This window comes from Ooceraea biroi, chromosome 5 (genome assembly GCF_003672135.1).
Source record: "Ooceraea biroi isolate clonal line C1 chromosome 5, Obir_v5.4, whole genome shotgun sequence".
Classification (NCBI taxonomy): Eukaryota; Metazoa; Arthropoda; class Insecta; order Hymenoptera; family Formicidae; genus Ooceraea; species Ooceraea biroi.
In genome coordinates, this window is record NC_039510.1 from 13,226,950 (window position 1) to 13,251,043 (window position 24,094).

Genomic DNA, 24,094 nt, shown 5'->3' on the forward strand with positions numbered 1-24,094 from the left:
AGTTTCGCAGAGGTTTCGCAAGAGTAATCGTCGCCGTGAGCTTCAAAGAGCAAAGTGAAAATCAGTTTTTCATCGGGTACCATAAAACCTCGCTGGTTGCTCGTACAATTAACGTGACTGGCTTCAGAAGTGCAACAAAAATGCGTTTAATTCGTCGCGAGATCACTCGAGGCAAAAGACTGCACTGTTTTCTCTATAAACATAAATATTTTCTGTGAAAATATTTAAGAAAATCTCTTTTGCACTTCTCTTACATATATTTCTGAAAGCTTCATATAAATAAATTTTATATTTCTCGACGAAAAATTCATGTCTTAAACATGCTATTATGCAATGATACATTGATATTATTATATTGTTGAAATCAAACTCAAAACTATAAACCACGATATAATTAATTTCCCAGAAACTGTTCTCTACATTTATCACATAAAATTTATCAAAAGGAAACAAGAGTTTGGATATACGAATAAAAGTCCGATGCAAAACCTAAATGAATGTTTTTTTTTTCAGTTCGCCTGCAGTGCTAGAAATCCTAAGAATCAAAAACTAAATATAACTACTGGCATAATATTTAATTCGTTAACAGCTTATTCTCAATATAACATCATAAATTTTGCGAAAATTTATTAGATTGAACGGAAAGTCTAATTAAGAATTAATAGTTATGTTTAAATTTTATCAAAACAAAAATCTGCACGGACTTTTCGATTAACGCAGAACGCGCGTTCTACACGATACAGAAGAAATGTTGATCATCTTCTCATCACCTTCGCATGGCTCGACCAATTGTTTTGCATTTTATCTACATGAAAATACGCATGAAAGTACGCTCAGCGTTCTGCATTATTTATCATTATTCGCAAATCACATTTCACATCGAGTTGCGGTTTCAAAACCAAATTACGTCATGCAGAAATACCCGGAGAAAAATCAGAATACTCGGTCGCGTCGGTCGGCAGACGGTATGCACCGCCGTCCATCGAATTTTCGTGGTTCTTAACGGTCGTGCGTGCACGGAAGTCGGTCTGCGAGTCGTCGTCGGCACGCTCGGTGCGCACGTCAGGGTCACTGACCCCGATACACAGTGTGACATAATACCAAGCGCTGTACACGTGGACGAGACGAGTGCGGCGTGCCGTCCGTGTGCGCGCGTCCACGTACGCACACACGCGCGTGCACATGACGCGTGCACGTAAACGGAACCGAATGTTCCCCCGATTTAGGGTGCATCCCCAACGAAACACTCACGGCATCACTTGCATCACTCACGGCAGCAAAATAACGCACACATACGAGAGCTCTGCACATATAAGGAGAAAATTTTGAGCGTGTTTAATAAGAATGATCGTTATCGGTGAGAGAGTAATATTGCCGATGCGAGATAAATCGGGTCTACCGTATGGCGAGAAGTAAGGCGTAAATGGATGAAGCGACGCGGTTACACAAGAAAAGATGCGCCGAGGAGCCGTCTTGAATATGTGCACGTTCGAGCGTGAAAGTGATTCTATCTCTTCGCGCACGAGATCTCGAAGGATGTTTTTAAATTTAGCGATGACCGCGACTTTTCGCCGCGCGCGTTCGCTTCGTTGAGAAGGTGCAAAGTGGATGCGCGCTCGTTGTCGCGTAAATTCCTATCTGTGTTTGCTCACGGCTCAATGAACGGCTCTTACGGACAACGAATCCGCAATAAGAATAAAACTATGTTGAGTCTATTAGTTAATCTGAAAGATATTGAAGCTGAAGATTGGGAGGCGACCAATCAAAAATGTCATCTGCTTTTCATTGGTCAAACCCCATTTTCCACAGCGTAGTCTGCTACATGATTACGTAATGCCTGTAATAAATCAGATTTGTGTGCAAAGCGACGTAGTTCGATGGAGCGGCAATAAATAATCTCTAATCTTCCACCGAACCGCGCGGAATGATCACTCGCAACGCCGATACAGTTTGTGATCGAAGATCCAGAAAGACCGGAAATCTTGCAAGGTAGCGAAGAACTCGACAACCGCAGAAAAAGAGAAACAGGAGGAGAAATCAGAAAAACGGAAGCCGGAAGTCCACCGCGGCGCGGAGCACTCGTGAGAGAGGTGTCGTCGATGACGGTCCGCGAAGAGTGCGACAAAACCTGACAATGCCAGATAAATTATACGGTTGGTCGTTCGTTTCTTCGGTACTAATCGAAGCGAAGCACTAGCTAACGATAGGCGATAACATCTGTGCGACTCACCTGCTCACGAGCAAGAAAAGGAAGATGAGGGAGTCGCAGCCGATCGCATCATCGTCGGCTGGATGAATTTTATTTGCATCGCGATAAAATTATAGACCGCGCCGGAAGACGCGCCTCTCAAGGGGCGCCCGCGTTCTCGTGCTCCTTGTCTCTCCTGAGAAATGCATCGGGGACAACACGAGGGGGGACGTGGCCCACACAGGGCGTATAGAGAAATACCGACGAGCGTCGGCGTGCCGGTTTTTTTTATTTTAGCAACTCCGAACGCGCGGCAAGGTCGACTAACTGTACCCCGAATACCTGCTGTACGCACACTTGAAACCGCGCGCGGCGAACATCGAGCGAACACGTACAGCTGATGTTTCTTATTCCCGACGTTATTACGAGTACGGCAATAAGATCGGATCCCGCTAATTTACACGCGTTACCGCGGCGACTTTTATCATTCCCGCGCGCTCATTCCCGCGGATGTTCGCAGGGGAAAATCCTTCGTTCTGTCGGAGACTTTTGCAATTCTGCGGCGTGAACGATACACAAGATTCCATACTTTGCAAACATTAACGAAGCGACCGTTGCAATAACTTTTTGTAGTATTTGAAATCGGCATTTCCATATACGGATATTCTCTGATCACGTCACGTTAGTTACCATTTCGACGTCCATCGAAACGTCACGTCGAGACGTTAACGCGCCTAACAATCTCGCTGTCTTGAAAAATTAAATGTTATTACGAAGGCAACGATTTTTTCAACTATTCGCGCGAGTCATATATTCGCTCGTGACTCTTGGCTTATCGCAGAACAGTAATTTCTGCAGAAATTTATGTGAAAATTCTGTGAAATGAAGAACGATCGTGCCATCGTGGTATCTAACGCGAATATATAATTAATCCTGCGATTCTCGATGGAAAATGCTTGTTTTGCAATTGAGCGGTACGCATACTCGGTGTGCCAAAAACCTCGTTCGCGACCAATCACACGGCAAAAATCGCAATGCCGTTCATCTCGTGACCTCGTAACGCCGATATGAGCATCGGCTACGTCATCGTCATCGTCAGCCCAAGGTCGTTGAATTCGCGAAGGAGATACGGTGCACACGAGAGGAAAGCGCGAATCGTGTCGCGAATGACGAGAACTCAATTCATTCTCGAATAACTCATTGCAAATTCTCACTCTGTCTCTCTCCCTCCCGCCTTCATCATCATTTTCGGCCCCACGATTTGTCTCGATTTCGATCCAACGCGTAACTCGCAAAAGGTCTTATTTTTAGCGCCACGGTCAAACTACATTTTTAACCGCGCCGATCTATTTGCAGGCATAGAATAAATATTAGCTAACCGCTCGTCCAGCTGCAACGCGCGCGCGAGCCGTGGGTTACGATACGATTGTGCAAAAATAACAGATCGATGGCGTCCCATCGCCGCACTGTTTACGAACGAAAATATGACTCCCGCGAGGAGTACACGAGATACGCGTGCAATACAAATTCCACGTGTTGTGTACACCAGTTTACGGCGCTGTGCACGATCGCAATTATCGTGCAATTTATTCGCGAAATTATTCGCACGCATCGCGCATCCCGCACGCATATCCCCCCTGCGTCCCGCCTTTCGAGAGAACGATTCACGATCGGCGTTTCCGCTGTCGGAAACGTGACGTACGTACATGCGTTTCAGGCGTATGTTTTCGCATCTCTCCGACAGGCACGTGTGAGGCCCAACGCGAGGCACAATGCGCGAAAAATAACGCGGCACTTAGGCGCTCCAACGTCACGACGACGTTAAGTGACGTCTCTAATGGACCACGACCACCGGCAAGGAGAAAGAGAAAGAGAGAGAGAATACCTATCTTGTTCCCCTGGCACTAATAGCCCGATCTATTTGTGCTTTTCCAAGGAGCGCTTCCTTCGAGCAAGCAAAGATTACGTGAAAGAACGGACATCGGATTCTCACACGAGCGGACAAAGCGCGCGAAACAAGTACTCGCGTCGGTATTTAAGCATTTCTCGAATTGTCTCCCGATTGCAAAGATTCTTCGCTTGTCCTGCGCGAGAACGCGAACTTGCGCAATTGTTTGCACAAACGATCGAAAGCTTTTTAAGTGGACATCAAACGAGAGCACTGGTGCGAGGATGCGAGAATTTAGAGTTTCAGAACAATGTGCGAATTGCATTCAAGCGGAATCAAACTTGTTTGTTCATATTTTGAGCGTTTCCTTTCGTCAATGTTGAACTTATTTTGCTCTCTTATATCATATTTAATAAAATTTATAAAGAATGGTAGAAAGAATATAGTGACTTGATATTTATTGTATTTGAATTATACTTTACTGTTGTACTTTTAAATATAGCGAAAGCCTGATTTATATTTATTTGCATACCAGGGGTATAAAAATCACGAAAAAACATAAAAAAGATTAAGTTTAAACTAAAAAACTATATAACAAGGAAAATGCGTGTTTTTTTAGCTTGCACATGCTTTTCCATGTATTTTACTTTAAAATAAAAATTACGAATTTTCGAGTTTATTTAAATAAAAAAAATATTAAAATTCTTTCTTTATTTATTTATTACTTTATTACTTTGATAATTCCATCGCGAATAAACAGATCTTGCACCAGCAAATACAAAAACATTGCGAATACTGAAACGCGAATATATAAAATATACGAATATAAAACCTCTATTACACAACTTGACTATCTGAACTCAAGAATCAGCATTAGAAAATGGTACATAATTAAAACAATACTTAATAACCTTCGACTTAAATGTCGAAATGATTCTCTGGATTCCACTGTAATTCGCCTATGCGAGCAAACCTGCTATCATTTTTCTCCGTAAATGAAAAACGTGCGCTATGTATAAAAACGCATGTTTTAGGCCGATAGAGAAGCTTGGAGCGCGACTCATTTCGCCATTTCCAGAAGTCGACGCAATTCGTATGATGTCTGTCTTAACGACGACAACAGAAGGCATAAAATACGAGGGCAAAGAGGTCGACAAGATAAGTTAAGCAACGTGCGATAAGTTATCGTTATCGTAGCAGGTCGGCGTGGTATTTGGCACGCGTGCAGATAAAGAGACAAATGAAATCGGGAGAGGACCACACCGCCGCAACGTAAGACGTTTCGCTGAAATCTCGTGATGTATCTACAGATTACGCGAGATACCAATTCGATATAAAAAGACCGAAACAGGTAGCAAAAAAGCAGAGATAACGACATTTTAGCCCGACATGTGAGCGTTCGCTTCGTATCGATGCAATTTGCAGTTCGTCAAAAATAAAGTAAATCTGGCAGCATCAAGTGGATGATGAGAAAATGATCGGTCCTGGCATAAATTAAACATACGTTAAGTGCATTAAAATTATATTCAAATTTGTAGGAATAGAACAGCGTTCCAAAATAAGGCACTGGAACACTTTGGCATATTGAATCGATATCGGCATAATGTAACATTACTCGACATGACACACAAATGTGTTTATTTATTAATTCGCCGTATTCCCTTAAATTACCTAGATTTAAGGAAATATTGGCACGTGTAAATATTGAAGACCGCTATTTTGATATTCGATAATCCAACGTAGCTCCTCCTACTAGGCTTGTCAACGCATATTTAAAGTTCGTGCTACGTGGATAAAGTATTACAACAATTATTCAGAAAATCTGCATTTTGAATACATTATGCCACTGCTCTCATTATAAAATGCAATTCCAGGCTACGCCTCCTTCACGTGTCAGTGTGTTTCGACGTAAAAAATCTGTGAACCCATAGACAAGTTTACATACATTAAACTTCTATCATTGGCAATGGCATTAATTAAAAACTAATGAGCTTCGCAGTTGATTGTAATCGATAGTCCGGCCGTCCTTGGATGAAAAAAGACGCTGAGCTAAAGTCGGATAACCCGAGAGGCAACTTCTTAATGGCATGGATTTCGTTCGTAGGTCAGCTCGTAGTTAGTCTCGATATTAGTCGAAAGATCTCTCTTGAGGTACAATTGGGGGACCAGTTATTCATAGCTCCACAAACACGCTATCCCATTTTAACACGATAATCAGACAATAATCTGTGCTCATTATTACACGTAATGTTATTCACGTGTTCTGACACATTTGCTGCATGTCGGTCACTGGTGACCGTCGTGGCGTTAACGGAAAGCTCGGTGCCGATCACTGGTGACCGTCATGGCAAGAATGTATTAACGCGCGCGGGAAACGTTAAAGGTTTCGTGTCTCGCGCGACAAAATGTCACGATGGTATCGCACGGACGCACCATTATTCCGATGGAAATCTGAAATAACATAAAAAGTACGAACGGCGCGCGCGTTATATGAAATTCGCTCTGCGATCCGAGAAGACAGCTATGCACCACGTTGTATTCACGGCGGCACTCACAATGGAACATTGATCGATGGAAAAGAGAGAGAGAGAGAGACAAAATAGCGAGGAAACAAAAGATCCTCGATCACTTTTATTTCAATTTCTTTCTTTTCGTTCGCGCGATATTGCGAAGGAGAAATTAAACTCTGTCCTATAGTTACGCGCAGTGTGCGTGTGTATATGTAGATCGAGTTCTCTTTCTCTCTTGTATGTCGATACGTCGAATGGCTTCCTGCGCATTTTACAACTGACAATCCGTATCAGTCTTTCGTGACATTGCTGGAATTCTTTGTTCCATCAAAAGGAAAGCTGTCAGTGTGAATGTAATTATGAAATAAACAATGTTCCAGAAATCTCACATTGATTGATTTCACTCACATTGAGTGATTCTAATGATAGATTTTCTCTCAATTTCGAATTGAATTTGAAAATTGATTACCGAAATATCTAATATCTCGATATCCGATTACAAAATTTAATCACGATTAAGGGCGATATGAAAATTGTGATAAAAGATCAAGATCCACCGTCCAAGATGCTCTCTAAGAAGAATCCAACAAGTTCCTCCTCAAAATCGAAATCGAGTCACACAGAGTACTCCGTGTACATCTTGTCACAAGTATAAACAACACGCAACTTTCGCCACGCAATGTTCGTCCATAACTATCGAGACCCTGTCTCGGGGGACATCGAACTGAAATTCTTCGTGAAATCAAAAGCGTCAGAGGCACGTCGGGACAATGCGACACCACTACATTCCGTTTTCCCAAACTCTGTTTCGACAATTCAACACTGTGACAGCGCCTGTCCCGATACAATGCCACGTGAGGACAAGCCGTCACGAGGAATCAACGTGAAGGTGAATTCGCTGGTCGCAACCTTGAAGAGGGTCATGTCTCGCAGACATCGTGTCATCGGGTTTTCTCTATAGCACGTCTATCCTTCCTTCCCTTCCCCTGCCATCCCTTTCTCTCTCTCTCTCTCTCTTCTCATCTCTTGCTCCAACACTTGCATCGTCTTCGGCGCCATGCATGCCGAAGACCCCGTTGAGCTGGTCTCGCTTGTCAGAATCTTCCAGACGGTACTTCCCTTGTGCAGAGGTGCAAAAGAGAGATACCCGGTGAAGAGGGAGAGAAGGGAGAGGGCGAGAAGAAGAGAAGCACCGTGCACCATGGTGCACACGGCCTGGTAAAACAGGCGGAGGAGATCGACGGTGTTTGGTTGTTTGTAGAATCTGGGTGAGTGACCTGGGTCCTCCGACCGGCCGGCGGTTGGTCGCCTGGTCCGCCAGGAACCTGTTTTCTCGGCCGTCTCTCTGTCTCTCCCCTTGATTCCCCTCTCGCCCGTTCTCCGCTGGTGCTCTCTTCTCTTGATCCCTCTCGCTCCGTTCTCCATCCCCCTTCGTCCCAACCCCGACGAGCAGGCCGCCGTCGCCGTCGCCGTCGTTGCCGCTCGGCTATGCTCCGTTCCTCGCTCTCTCGCAGGCTGAAAACGCAACGAGGCCTCGAGTCGTGCCCGAGCGCGATTTTCACGGCATTGTCCGCTCGCTGATGGAGAGGTCTGCAGTTCCCGGCCGGAAAAGTCTCTCGCGACGCGAATATAAAAGGGTAGAGAGACAGAGGAAGAGAAAGAGAGAGAAAGAGAGAAAAAGATAAAAGGCCTCCGCACCGTTAGAGCGACGCGATCATCTGGGTCGTGATGATCCGGGTGAAAGTGCTGAGCTAACGGGAACGGTTCTTCCCTCTTAGATATCGACGAGCAAAATACATACGTCCAAGTATCGCGGGAAACACTAGACGGGGTAATACCAGGGAACGAAAGAATACAGTCAAAATTTGCAAAATAAGATACGATGAGCAAAAGGGATCACTAACGACGGCAGAAGTGTATGATTTGGAAACAAGAGAAATTCATTTCGCGCTGGAAAGGATTTCTGAAAATCAATTCTCTCCAATGGCCTTTATTAATCAAGACGAAACTTCAAATAGTCATAAATATTTACGAGATCAGTATATCTCTTATATGAAACTGCACTTTCCGTGATATAAACGTGTATAAATCGTAGACGTGATTTAACATGTCACTTAAATCAAATCACGAGTAAAGGACGAACATAATTCTCATAGAAGGCTCTGTATCGAAGTATAATAACTGTGTACCACAAACATACACTTTTACATACTTTGCTCCCTCTACTCCAACGCTCTAGCAGGTTGTACTCTAACACAGTGAAATATATTGTGATACTATTCTTCAGTACACTGGATCGTGCATTCTCCAGCATACATAACACCACGCGAATGTCCACTTTGCAATCTTACAAAGTACTCCATCACTCCCTGACGTATCTAATTGTCCTATGCTATCGTTCAGAATATTTTGATACCGTTCTCCCCCTGTTCACCCTCTAATAATCAAATCTTTCAAATTTTATTCCGATATCCACGTTTCGTTCACAACTTCGCGCCCTATATGAAAGCTTGAAACTTTTCCCTCATCATTTTCCCATCACCAAGATTGTGCCAAGATGGTTCCCGACACCAAGACACCTCTTTGTCCAGTCCCGGACGATCACGCGGAGGATTCGATAGGGACGGAGATCCAGACGATCGCGTGGGTGTGTAGGTGACGCATATACAGGTGTGCAATCCGTTCGTGCTAACTACACACGTAAGGCAGCGGCGAATGCATGTACCGCGCGCGCTGCACTCGGGATTATGCAAGAGAGTCCGCTTTCTACATGGTCTTAGAATCTGGGTCGGCTACGGAGTCATTGTTTACAACGAGCCACCGTTGGATAGATAGGCTCGTGCGCACTCGTGGACGAGCGAGCGCCGTGCCTTTCGAATATTCCGCTTGGAGAACACGCGCGCGATTCCCCGGGCGAGACGCAGAGATCATCGCGCCGAGCGTGTCTCGGGACCGACGTCTGAATAAATCAGGGAAATTATATTCGTCAGAAATCAAGTATGCATCACTTTCCCTCGTTATTCAGCCGACTGATCGAGTCTGTGAATGGGCGACTGTTAAATGCGCACGCTGCGACGCGACGTTTCGTTCTCGATTGGACAAGCTACTATTCCAGATGTTGAAGGCGCTTTCATGACGCCAAAAGTAGTCAAACATTGAACGTAATATTGTATAATATGCGGCGTGGTTAAAGCCCCGATTACACGTAATCTTTTGTCAGTGAGCGATCGCGATGATATTGATTGCCGCGGTGCAATTATTGTCGCAGCAATGCGGACGTCATCCTTGTAGCTTTTAGCGGGAATTAACATTGCTTTATTTAATTAGCAGTTTTCATCTTCGTGCGTGGTTATCTAGACGATAAGACTATCCACGATGAATGACAAAAGAATAAAAACTAATGAACATAAATGTTAATCGATATCAGTGACTGATTGAGCGGTTTCAAAATTCACGTGCAAACAGCTTGCGTAAACGAAAAATACGTATATTTTTCCGCGACAAAAACACCCCTTTCCGCGAGCTGCGCACGCAGAAAACCCGCTGAGGAGTTATTTCGAATGCCGAGTGAGGAAAGCGGCACGACGTGGTCGCACAACGTGGGCGGCTGGTTGCGTAATAATATTGACGAACAAACAGGCGAGCGAAATATTTCTACTGCCGGAGGAACAGCCGCCTACGAAGGCAGAGCAGAAGTAAGATACGTTCGCTTCCATTTCCTTTCTGTCCCTCTTCTCTCTTTGTGTTTCATTCAACTTTAAGATGTCTTATTAAATTCTATACACGCGATCGACGTACCTGGATTACTACATCACGTTCAACATGTATCGGGTCAGTCAAACAGTTCGATTGAATTTGCAATATTTTAAATCAGTTTACATGTAATATAGATAAAAATATCTTGACAATATCTATGTCATAGACAACGGATATGATGATTACCTGGTTAAATAATGGATAAATAATTTGTTTCTGCAATGAAATAAAATGTGACACAAAAGCCGAACCGAACTTTTTGCCTAACCCCAATATTTGTCATTTAATGACGTTTGTGATTTATGAAATATATGAAAATGTTCAACACGAGATATTTGTTCGCCGTTCTATTCAGTGTATCGGTAATAACGTGAATCCTGCAGGGCGCGCATCGATGCGCGTCTTCTGGCCGTATCGCGGACGTTGCACTCGTATTTTAATATTAGAATGCGACCGATAGCGATAGGGTCCTTCCTCGATGCAATAACGGGACTGGTACCAATCGGTTACTCGACATGACGAATATTTGTAGAGCGAGACTAGTCCATCGCTGCATGTGCGACATTGGCACAGTATCGTTGAAAGTTCCATACTTGTCATGCTTGAACAGGGTTTCAGGAACAGCTCGGGCAACAGCTCCGCGTCCCGACAATTCGAACTACACGCGTGAACTACACGAGCCGTTTCTCACAACCACACGAACACAATCGCCGATCGAAGCAGCGATATAAATAGAACGATACTTTCATATCAACTGCAAATTCACATTTACGTTACACGTCACTCTATTGCACTGATCTGCAGGCAACGATCAAGCGGAAGCTTGGGACTGGCTTTTTGCGATCTCTCGCAATCCACGGACGGTGACGCAGTCTTTGATCGATCTAATTCTTATCAATAGACCACATGCACGCGCGGACGTCGCTCGATCCTGACAATTTTCGTCAACGTCAACCCGTTTCGACATGGATCGGCATGAATCGCCGCGAGTGATTACGCGAGAATGAAGACACCGATCATTTGCCAGAACGCGCGCGTGTATTAAGCACCTGTGGTCCGCGGCAAGCTCATCGACTGTGTCTAATTGTATGACGCGGTGGATGGACAAATTGCGGGATTGCAAAATGCCGCGCGTAGTAATGCGAACGCGTACGGTGCAAATGATTTTGCCGCGTTGCATACGGTAGCGCAACGCGGCCTCTCCGCATCTGTTCTGCCTCTTTGTTGTCGATGCCTTTAAAATAAGCGACGACGAGCGCGAAACGCACGTCGTGTCTCGCGATTACGCGAAATCATTCGCGACCGATCGCATCCATGCGTTTCGAGCCGCGATCCAATTCTACGCGAATAATAATCATCGCATGCAGCGGAGTGCAAGGAGAAACCGCCCGGATGCCCGCGGAAGCAATTTCGCAGTAACGTATGTAAGTTACCTTCGGGCACGAGAGACCGTCATTTCGCGGCAGCGCAATATCGATTTCGCCATTTGCAAAAAGCCGAGCCGAGCGACGGCGATCCCTCAACGTTGCCGAAAAGAGCACGGCATCAGCTGCTACAACGCTCGTTATCGTCCGGCAATTTGCGAAGGGTTCGATTTACGTAATAAAGCAGTTCGTACGCAACGGTATTCTCTAATGGGGATTATATAGCGATACTGCTAATGTATAAATATGGTAAACGTCATGCTTAATTCCTTCAGCCTGTGCAAGTCTATAATCCTATTTTATTACCACAATATTGATGCACCTTGTGGTGAAATGAAGATATTTTCTAAGAAATGTGTAACGATGATAGAAATAGAGAAACTTGTTTAAGAGTACCTTAATGCGTTATTTACATTGATTTATATAAAGATAGCTGACAACCTCTCAAATTCATGAATCTCAAATTATCAAGATCACGATAAAACGGAATAACGGTTCTGTCACAGGTTTCTGCCGATCAACTGATAAGCTTGATCATCCGATCGCATATACGTGTTATATTATATGTCCGTGGAATAATTCGTGGAATTCGAGAAACTTTAATCAGAGTGAGGACATGACGAGGGACTGAACTAGTCAAGAGGAAGAAAAAAGCCGAAGTTAAACGTCAGGCTGCCTAATCGACGGCGATTCACCATTCTCGCGCATTTGGGGAAGCTTAATCGCATCTCGGAAAGACTATTTTCACAGAATCGTGCTCCATGAAGGCTTCCGCAGAACGCTTACATAATTGGATTATCTACGTCGTGCGTGCTTTGAAACAGCTTTTTACATGTTTATCCTGGTTACGTCATGCAACGTATTGGTGGTAATAAGACTCAATTTACACGTATGCGCAATAAGATCAAATTTACACACTTTTAAATAAATTATTAGATAAACGTATCACGCGTCAGTATCTTTCTATTACTATTGTAAGAATAAAGTCACGCAGCTAGAAATTGGATGAATTATGCATACGTCGTATGCGAGATACATCAGAGATAAACAACTCTGCGTTAAAAATTAAGATGTTATTGTACACACGTTCTCTTCAAATAGTCAACATTGTTATTAAAATTCCGAGGGCGATCAGCTGCACTATCGTGAAGAAAAGTGTGATTTTCTCGAGAGATAACCAGAAAATCACGCAGATGGCACGCAGATACGAAATTCAAGCGAATTTTATTGTCGCTACAAATTCGCAATCTGCTCATAATTCAGTTTTTCATATGAGAGAAGTAGAAGAATGTAAACAGTGAACAACATGACAAATTATTGAGAGGTTGTCGCTACAGACGACATGACCGTGACTTCAGAGACTTGCTTCCCGATAAGATAAGAAAGAATGCAATATATGTTAATATGGACAAACTAATGTTTCGCAATTTAAAAAAAGAATCGTTCCATATAAATCACATACAACACACAGCGATACGGGTGGCAATCCATTCGCTTACGCGACATTCGCACGCGACACGAGCACACGCGTGCATATTACTCACGTTTCCGCCGAAACAAGCGTTTATTTATTTTGGCAATAGCGTCAATTCGCAGGCCAGTGATCTCGTTAGCATCTTATTAAGATTCGCAATGATTCGGAACGGGATTTGCACCGCGTGCGAAATCAGTTTCTCTCGAAAACACACGATCCGTTTCGCACGTGAGAGTATCTATGTCGCCGATCGTGGATCCATGGACACCCCTTGGCAACCCTCACATTGAAATCTGACCCAGAATTTTACTCGTAATTTTCAACGGCAACGAAGCATCGCCACGCTGTGCAAATTATGCGAAAGTGTTAGGTACGCGGCCGGTACGCGGTTTCGTGAACCGCAAATTTCGGAGGTCCGTAGCACGATCGCGAGTTTTCGATAATTCGGGGGTACCACCGTCGTCTTTCTGATCCCTGCAGCATCCCCCTGCTCCCTAGTCCAACCGATCTGCCCTCCCAAATTTCTTCCTGACCGATGCATCATTCAGCTATCTCGTGATATCTCGTGATATCTCGTCTCTCCCTCTTCTCTTCTCTGTTTTCTTTTTTCTCCTTTTTTCATCGAGAGGCTTCGTATATTTCGTGCACCAAACATAACGGTACTCCTTCGAAGATGCGGCAGGTGCGGCCAAAAACGGTATTAAAACAGTGAGAGAATTTGTGAAGAAAAAGTGTCGACGTATCCTCGAATCCAGATAATCAGTTCTGCATGAGACACAGAAAGATATCCTCCTAAAGATTATTCGGATAACATAATTTCTATGTTTCCTAATTTTCGTTTCTATATTTTTTTATTTATTCTATTATATATTCTATATTTATTTTTCGTAGAATAAAGTCGAGGAATATATATTTTTGTAGTATTATCGAGGAAATTTGTTGAATGGTAAAAGTAAATAACGATGAAAAGCCTCAAATTGTTCGTATATAAAACGTTCGAATTAAAAATGATATTAAATGACGAATAATTCTCTCTTCCTCTCTCTCTCTCTCTCTCTAGACTTGATTGTGTAACATATTTAACTCACTTTCACTAATTAGAGATACATATGTATTAATTCACACGAGTCCTGTTTTCTTTCAGACACACCGTGCATAATGTGCGCATAAACAATTGCTAAACGAGATAACAAATGCTCTTAATTATGTTTTTTTTCTACGTATTACGCCTCACATTTCCTTGTCACCCTAGGCTGCGATTTATAGTGCATTGTCGAGTTATGCATCATTTCACGTCTAAAGTTAGCATAGAGAAGTTTCAAGGTGACGAGCGCGCGAGTTTCACAGGAGTACGCCCTTATCGATAAAACACCTATTTTCTCCGCGTTCGATATTTCAACGACTTGTCAATACTTCAAGGTGCTCTTCTTTATCGCCGACACTATTGACACACGCACAGAGAGAAAGAGAAAGAGAGAGAAACAGGGACTTCCTTTCTTCGAGCAGGACTATTTTGTTTATTTCAAGAAACCTATCAGAGTTATCAATCGTCATGGTATTTAAAACGACGGCATACTTTCAGCTACGGCACAGCCGAAGCTGCTATATTAACCAGGTTCATCGACACGTTCCCTCAAAGCGAGAGGCATTTTTCGAGACGAGAAAACCGGAAAACGGAGCCGCCTGCGCTTGGCGATGACCCCGGAATACCTAATGGCGTTTATAATCGCTGACCCCACGGATTGCGGATGTGACAAATACTAAACAGATGTCAACTAGATTCACTCCCGGAGGCGCCAGGACGCGTCCGTGGCGCCACAATAAATTCGCAGATGCCGCGCAAGAAGTATCGCGAGTAGTGGAAGCGATTCGCTAATGAACGCCACGAATAAATACTGATATTATTAACCCCGAGCGATCGATCGGCAACGTGAACGACGATCTGGATTAAACTAAAGTGTTAGCGAAGTACGCGAGTCGTGTGCGAGAGACATTAGAATGAAAAGAAATTCAGACCGATTTTGCGATATATAAAAAGGAGAAAATTAATTGACGAGTTTATGTTACATTGAATATAATAATAAATAAGTGATGAAAATAAAATTTCTTCAAGAGCGAAGCTTCAACGGAGGCAAAGTTTCACGTTTTCTGATCACTGCGTTATTATTTTAAGGTAATGCGATATTTCATCGTAACGTTTCAACATTGTTTACATTTACGTAACATGTTACGTTATGTTGTAATTGTCGTAACGTATTGTAACGTATTCCGTGCAACATCTCTTCAAAATAACTACCATATCTAAAAATCTATATCTAAAATTCTTGCAAAATTGCAGATTCTTCCGTAAACAACAAATAAGCAAGCTAAAATGTCGTCATCAAGATAATTGTTTCGTTGGTCAATGATACGGAGGGGACAGCTACTTCTTTCATTACGTAAACGATAAGTACTGCGACTGAGGAGTACCCCGAATTAACTTTGCGCGCGTGTCCGCGTGCTCCGAAATTCCCGTTGCGTAACGAAGCCGTGACGACGACTTTTCAAACACGCGATTTAGCCAGCTCGAAATCGAGCATTACTTTAGAGTTTAGGCGTCACGCGGCAATGGAAAAATCGGCCGCCGAGACTGAGATTTTCCAAGATTTTACGCTCGACCGGCATAATAATCGCGGCCTTTGGTCACGAGGTATAATTGGCAAATATCACCAGCCGAGTAACGCGAAACGTACACTGAGATATGTGTATGTATGTATATGTGTGTGCACGTGGCCGTCGTTGGCAATGTCCTCGAAAACTGAAATAGTTATGACTTGACTTGAAAGGAAAAGAAAGATCTGACAGGGATTAACTTACCTAATTATATAGAGCTTTACGACAACAATTCCTCGAGTACTTTTTTGTTTAAAAGCTTCTAAAACTTCGGGATATTTAAGAAAATCGTGCTTGTTACAATTTCTGGAATGCGACCGCGTTTCAATCGTTACGTAAACATCGAAAGATTAATCGCGAAAATTCACGTTATATTATTATTTTTCCAAACATTTAGAAACATTGAACAGCTATCTGCAGAAACTCGCAGCTTCTAAATGTGAAACTAAAAATAGATGAATGGAGAGTTTTGTATTGAAATTCCAATCACACACATACACACGCATTTATAATGTAAATAATGTTAGTAAAATTTAGTAAAATTGTTTTCGTTTCTCTACCGAAATTATAATCAAGGATATTCGTGTTTTATATACACGTGAAATTAAAAGTAAATGCGTCTCATAATGCCAAAAAGGGAATAGAACGTAAAATTCTAAGAATACAGAAATCAATGAATATCGAATTCAGCGTACTCGTAAGACATTACATACAAATATTCGTAACCTCTCACGCTTGCTATTCAAAATAAGCGACCTTCGTAGCGAGCGCTTTGAAAATTCCTAAAGATCCGCATAATCGTTGTATTAAAAAACATGTATGTAAATTTCAGGCAACCGTTTTGCGTCGTGTGATACTGCCTTATACAGCAAGGGCTTTCTCACTCGTTCCGAATAGCCGTCTAATCGAGGGATAACAAGAGTCCCTTCGCAAGTCCCAAGAGCATGTTATTATCTATAAAGATTCCAAGATATTCATAAAGTCGCGAGTCCTAGAGAGAAAGCGGCTGATCAATAGATTCATATTTTTATATGTATCGAGCAACGTCAATAATTTCCAATACAGCCACATAAGTTGCAATACTGTCGCGGCTGCAACAGCTCGGATAGTAAGCTGCATTTCCCGATGTTTGCGTCACCGAGAGTCCGACTTGGCGGACAATTACAGCGATTCCTATCTCTCATTTTTATCATCCGATAAGAACGCGTTACGTGTTAAGACGATTCTCCGAAAGCAGGACGGTGCTCATCGATGCTGGATTATCGTGTAGCGAAGTAACGCCACCGGCGGGAGCGTACGTACTTGGACACACGCGTATGTGTACGCACGAAAGGTCGCACGTCGTGATGTAAACACAAACTGCGCGACGCGTCCGCTCTCGCGCGCGCGACGCCAGGTCGGCGATGCACGGGGCGGCGCGTCGTGTGTACGTACGCATCGACCCGCGCTAACCTATAGTTTCAACCGCTAAACTCCGAAACGCGCTCCGATCGGAATCGGCGAGGGAAGAAACAACATTCCGCGAAAGTACTCACCTGGAGATCATGACAGCCGTTATCTCGGTGACTGGCAGCACGTATTACCCCCGCACGCCAACCCCACTCACCGATCTTATTCACCTTCAGCTTGGTGAAACCACTCACGGAGAGGAACCGCTTTCCCACGATCTCCTCGCGAAACTTGTACGCCATATTACGATCGGTAAACCACGGCGTGCCGAATCCGCGACTTCGGATCGCCACAGCCGGGCCCGCCAGTCACCCTTTCCCTCGCACGTTCCTTCCCTCCCCCTCCGCCGGACGGGCGCCCCCTGTGTCTCCTTCCCCCGCCGTTCTCGCTCCTCTTCCGTCTTCTCTCTCCTTCTCGCGCCCGCCCGGTCGCTCGCTCGCTCGTACGCCTCGCGCTCACTCACTCCTCGCTCCACTCTCTCCCTGCCCCTGTCGACGACCCGGTTTTTCCTTCTATCCTCCGAGGAGCGTGCCTCGCCCCCGAAAGGAAAACAACAACGGGCGCGCACACCGCGCGCACCGCGCACCGGGGGAGGGGACGCGACGGCGGACCCTGTCACAAACGATCACTATTTCTCGACGGCACAAAGCACCACTCCGCGCGGCCGATCTCTTCCTGCCGCGATCACGAAGAGCCATCGAACAACGGGGCCATGAGGCGACGCGGCCGGACCTCCTCTCTCTCTCTCTCTCTCTCTTCCTTCTTTCGCGCGAACAACACACGCCACAGCCACTCCTTGCTCCTCCGAACGCGCGCGAGACGGACTCTGCTCCGCGAAAACAGCCACGAGACTCCTCGCGCGACTTCAAAACGTATCTCTCCCTCTCTCCTTCCTTTTTCTTGCGTGGCACAGCTCACTTCACGGCGCTCGCCCTTCGCGCCTTACTTCACGGCGCTCGCTCCCGCGCGTTGCGCGCGCGTCTTCAGCGACGAAAAATGAGTCCGCGTCTGCACCTGTACGTACGTACGTGCACGCGCGCGCGCGTGCGTTTCCTTTTCTGTATCCACGCACGTAGCCCTGCGTACGATTATCGGTCTGAGGTGACGGGGGACCAGCGGCGAAAGAAAGAGAGAAGGAGAGAGAACGGAGAGGCGGCGAACACGCTCCGCACGTCTCTCTTCTCCGTCCACCAAAGCACTGTTGACGTCCGCGGACGGAGATCGACCGACACTTTTCGACTTCCGGGATGCACTTCTCGGACTCTACTTAGCACTGGGCACCACACACTACGCGACGGTTGACGATAACGGCAACGGTGGTGGCAACGCCACCAGCACGGTAAACGAAGGTAAACTCCGAGCGGTACCAGTGTGAACGTGGGAGTGACACACACATGACCGGTCGGTGATATCGCGTAGCGCGCACTGCGGGCGGACGGCAGGGAGGCACGGCTCCTTCCCGCGGCCCGTTCACCCTCCCCCTTCGCGCGCGCGCGCGCCACCCCCTCCGCCGCCCGCCCGCCGCCTGGCTCGCCCCCCCACCGCCGACGCGCGCTCGCTCCCTCTCTTCTCGGTCTCCTGCCTCGACGGCGTCGCGTCGCGCCTCGCTTCGCTGCCACCCATCGCACAAGAGCGGCACGGAGGTGGGGTGCTTTAGGGCCGTATAGCGCACCGGCCGCGAGGCGCGTGGGGTCGCGCGCGCGGGTGGCGCGCGAGGGACGCCGGCTTGGTCGCAAGGGGGCGGCGGGAAAGGTGCCCGGGGGAACCACCGCCCCCGCCGCCGCCGCCACTGCCTACCTTCACCCGTCACGCGCGCCACACGCATACGGCGCGCACTTCACGCATATCCACGTTTTGCAGTACGCTTGCTGTTCACACATTGACGTATCGCAACCGCGTGTGAGCCTTGCTTTTTTCAGCATTTTCCCATTTTTTCAAGGAACCAGCGGAGAAAGATAATTACAATGAAAAAGTTCTCTTAAAAGTGCACATTTTATGTCGAAATAATGAATTACAAATTGTGTTTTGTTACTGCGTATCCAAGATTTTCTGTCATAATTATAAAGGATATGCTATTTTCGTTACGAGATTTGAAGAATATTTAACGATGTTTATAAAGTGATTAAATGTTTGGGTTTATTATTTATGGATTACTCTATAATTTCTTGTAACTATAATAAATACAGATTACAAATCGTTTTAGATATGAAAAGTTGGATTAGTATTATCTTTCTCTATCAAAAAGTATGATAATGCGGATATTTTCCTATATTCCGACACGAAAACTCCACATATAATTATTTCGATTTTTAGTTGGACGTTTTCTCCATTTCTACCATGAAATTTGTTTGTTTGCACGCTTGCGGTGAAGGAGAAGACGTTTTGCCGATGGAATTCCTATTCTTTTCATTCTTATCGTTTTGTTACTTTTTGTTTCCTTTTCTTTTCTTTCTTGTAACTAGGAAATTTGTGTGTTTACGTGGTTGGCGGCAGAGGTGGAGTCGGAAGTTGTTTTATGGCTGCAAGTTTTAAAACCGTTAAAATATTGGAGGAAACCTTGGTTGAATCATTATATAAATCTATTTTGTTACGTAATGTAAAATAATATATTCTAACATATCGCTTTATACAAAAGGACTTTATAGATAGATTTGAAAACAATCCCTGAAACTTACATTTTATTTTAGAATTTTACCTGTCTTTTCTATAAATTTATTAAAATATAACAATTTCTTGAATAATTTCATACATATATAATTAGGTACGCGATATACGCAATATTACTTTTTACAAATCTACAAATTATGCTCACTGTATTACTTTAAGACTTTTTATTCACGTATTTGACGAAGAAAATCGAATTTTGACGCGTAAAAATAAAATGCAGAGAGTAGATAGCAGATATCAGTTTATCCAGACAGTTCTTGAAAATGTACCTTTATTATCTAACGAAAAAGCATACGAGTAACAAACTAAAAATTTTCCCATCTAACTAAATCGAATTGAATAACTCGTAGTCTTCTCCCGAGTGCTACGGTCCTGACGCATCATGTGACCAAAACACGCGGTGACGTCACGGGCGCAGCAGCAGCCAGCTGCCAGTCCAACATGGCCGACCTGTGAGCGACGGTGTTGCAGACGGCCGTCCGCATTTAGTTCGCTCGTTTCTAGCCGTTCGCGCGCGTCTCGTCGTGTCGCAGGACCCGTTAATATGATATCGTCGATCGTCTCGCGTCTCGTCATGTGAGTATCCGTTCTGGATGACGGCTAACGTCCGGGCGAACACCGTGCGCCGCGAAGTGAGCTGTGCACCCGGGCTGTCGCCATCGTCCGCCGTTCGCCGAGTCGCAGGGGTTCCATCGGGGTGCAGGTTTATTTTTACCCATCGCAGCGGCGACGCGACGGTGTCGTTCGGCTCGATTCGATTCGAGATACGCGCGCATAATCACCGATTCTTCCCTCGAGATAGCGGGATTCCGTCGCCCGCTCCGTTTTCGTCGCTCGCCCGATCGCCGCTCCGTCTCTATAGATACGCGTTACGTACGTGCGTCTCTTTCGCTCCATCGGCGCCTCTCGCTCTGTCCTTCTCTCTTTGCCGCGCTCCCGACAGGTCGCTGTCATGACAAAGCACGAAGGAAATTGGAAACGTCGAATTCTGCCCAGCTGGCGAGGCAATGCGGCCGGCTTTGTCATCGAACGGCCGTCGCTGAACCTTCTCTCTCTTCTTTCTCTCCCGGTGCTGGAAGATTGTGACATCGCCAGGTGTCGGCCAGAGGCATTCCCATTTGGTAGGACCCCCGAGACGACCCAGTCTCCGGATACCAATCAGCGTCGTGGACGGTCCGAGGGAAGCTAAAAATTCACGGCGGTGCATAAAGGAACGGAGGGCACGCCTTCGACTTTGAACGCCGGGGTCATCGGGGAAGGTAAGGAATCAATGTCACCTCAATCGATGCGCCGTCGAGAGTCGGTTAACGCGCCGGAGAAGCGGCATTATCGCGAGGAAGACAAAAAAATTAGGTTTTTCGGCGCGAGGGAGAAGCGGAAAGGGGGGTGCGGATAAACGCCTGATTTCCCTAATTAATGCGTACCGTTGAGTCAGCGTCGAGAGTGAAAGCGAACGCTTCGTCTCGCAATAGTCCGTGGTAAGGACGTAACCTAACCCAACTCGGGCAACGTCTGCACAAAATCAGATACGCGAATATGTTACGACACTTGGCGGGCGCGCGCGCGCGCGTGATTACAAGGGACGAAGGGGTGTGTTACGTCCGGTTGCGACAATCGCTGTGCGGTGACGTAGACGTCACGCTGGTGTTCCGCAGCTCTCTCAATTAGCATTGTTACTTTACTTTTCTTAAATATCATGCATATCTGAAATGCTGCGCGAACGCTCGTTAGTCTTACGACTCGCATTTTCATGATAAACTTGTGAAAACAAGTTGGTGTTTGACTGCAACTTGGAATAAAATAATCAGATAAACGCAACGCGTGCGACGACACTTTATTATGCGAGAAAATGAAGGAACATTGTTTGCCGGTTCATTTAAAATTTCTCAGAGCGTATGTAATTAATTTTATAGACGTGATAATTTATTACACATTCCTTGCACCGGGCAGAAATGTTTCTGATGTATGACGCATTTTTCATAGCGCACGAGTGGCCTCGAAAAATACACGTGTTGCCATGAAACCGGGCATTTTAATTCGGGGAATCGAGCGCGCGATAAGCAAACGACGCGTCCCGCGCCGTCAGCTGATCCGAAAGCTACGTCACAATGGCGCGGGTCGTTGCACTCCTCACGCTCCCTCGCTAAGAGGCACGTTTTGTTTACGACGTTGTCCGGCGGCGCTCACGCTCACGCATTCACGCACCAGGCACGTATCGCGCGCGAGTGCGACAATGTGCGTAAACGTCCGATCCCGCGTGTGACTCACGGCCGCGCGCTGCACTTGACAATAAATTAGAACGAAACGGAGAAACGTCAGTTCGGGATCTAGCGCAAGGTAAACGCCAAGGCGATCGACGAGGGGGGGGGAGAGACTGCAAAGATTCTCTCGTGAGACTCGCGCGAGAAAATCGCGAAAATCGAAAAGGAATCACGCTGGACATCAATTCTGCGTCAATGTTGAAGAAATAAACGAGAAGAAAAATCGCAAATGCTAACTCAACTCGGAATTAACATGTTTGTGGTGCAAAATTCACGTACATCACTTCCAATATTTTTAAGTTCCAAATACTCGAATCGATAGCATTTCGTTTGTGTGTAGTAAAAATAATTTCTGCTGTAATTTAACGCGAAAACAGCGGTCTGAAAATGTGTCTGGTAACTCGACTATAAGATAAAACAATTTCGAGCATGTATGTCGATTTAGATCGCTTGCAGTTGCTTCTAGTGCTCAAAGCAATATTTTCAACTTTCAAAATAAAAAGGTTTAAATTTTCGAATACCTAGATTTTCCTATATTTCGTCTCGCGTTGCTTTAATACTGTTTAATGATCATTTAAACACAAGTTGTATGAAGTAAACTAAATTTGTGTTACCGTATGTAACTAAATTCTTCCTTAATTCTTCAAAATCCACACGGTTTTGCTCGGAAATTACTTTTTCAAAAGTTCGAGTCTAATATCTCCCCCAAAGCGGGGTTTTAAAGGGATTTCCAACTGAAACTCGAGTTTCAAAGGGTTAGCTTGTTTTATCTTGCTCTTTTGATCTGTGTATCGAATAAATGCATTTCGATCGGCATGAAAGTAGTACTGGACATTATATAATATACGTATAAAATATATATATCTCTCTCTATGTGTGTGTGTGTGCCATTCTCCGCGATCGTTTCTATATTTCCGGCCTTTCGATACTCTTTCAATGTCTTTTACAAATCCTTTCGAAAAGGAAGTTACCGAAAGAAAACGAGCACACCGAGAAGAAGAGAAAGAGTGAGATGTTTCTTGATAAAACAAGAAGAACTTGGTCGCTCGTTGGATCGATGCTCGGTTGGCAACAGGAGGGTGGTACTACGTCGTTGCTTTGCGAAGGTACTCATGTGCGATTTTATACAGGGTGTCTCATTACGAGTAAAAATATCTTTATTAATAAAACTGCCGAAATATAACTATTTTTATTGAACTAAAAATAAAGTTTTGTCAATTTTGAGTCTTATAATTAGTTGCATATTTCATGTCAAACATTAGTTCATTAGCTGCACATACGCGTTCGCGATAAACGATAGTGTTGATAAAAATGTTTCTCAAGTCATTGAAAATCGATAAGGCAATCGAACATCTTGAGAAATACGGAGTAACTTCATAATATACACGATCTCTCTCTCTCTCTCTCTCTCTCTCTCTCTCTTTCTGTATTTTAGATAGAATTTTATACCTTTTAACTTTTTTATGGACTACAGATTTATCAGTTTAACACAGTATTAGTTATAATTGTTATAAATTATCACAGAATTAGTTTTTAAATTTATTCCTGACCTTTTAGAAGGAGATTAAACTTTTTCAATTTATTCGAACTAAAAATTGCATTTCGATGAGATATTTTCACTAATAAGTAACCATCTAAAGTACTTTTCGTGGACGTCACGCGACACCCTGTATGCACATGTGTGCATTCGCGTCTTCCTTTCTCCCAGGTATACCTACAGGACTAGAAAGTTCCTGACACCGGTTCGAATCAATATTCCGCACACCCTCACACGGAAGATCGCGTTAACCTTTCTCGCCCTCATCCACAACCCAGTCGTGGCACC

The 24,094-nt window shown here is 44.7% G+C and overlaps 2 protein-coding genes across 7 annotated transcripts in view; one reads left to right on the forward strand and one right to left on the reverse strand.

The window, feature by feature from the left end:
• The window catches only part of LOC105280996 (microtubule-associated protein futsch), a 282,442-nt gene extending 263,670 nt beyond the window's left edge, over positions 1 to 18,772 (reverse strand). For all 3 annotated transcript variants that reach the window (XM_020032260.2, XM_026969570.1, XM_026969569.1), the window contains exon 1: positions 17,428 to 18,772. In XM_020032260.2, the coding sequence (XP_019887819.2) occupies positions 17,428 to 17,583 (156 nt within the window). In that variant the 5' untranslated portion in view covers positions 17,584 to 18,772. The remainder of the gene's footprint in view (positions 1 to 17,427) is intronic.
• A 1,641-nt stretch (positions 18,773 to 20,413) lies between these two features.
• Positions 20,414 to 24,094, forward strand: part of LOC105280991 — a 35,924-nt gene continuing 32,243 nt past the window's right edge. The window contains exon 1 of one of the 4 annotated variants that reach the window (XM_011341891.3): positions 20,414 to 20,584. In XM_011341891.3, coding sequence (XP_011340193.1) covers positions 20,553 to 20,584 — 32 coding nt within the window. In that variant the 5' untranslated portion in view covers positions 20,414 to 20,552. The other 3 variants (XM_011341890.2, XM_026969719.1, XM_026969716.1) reach the window with 3 other exon arrangements.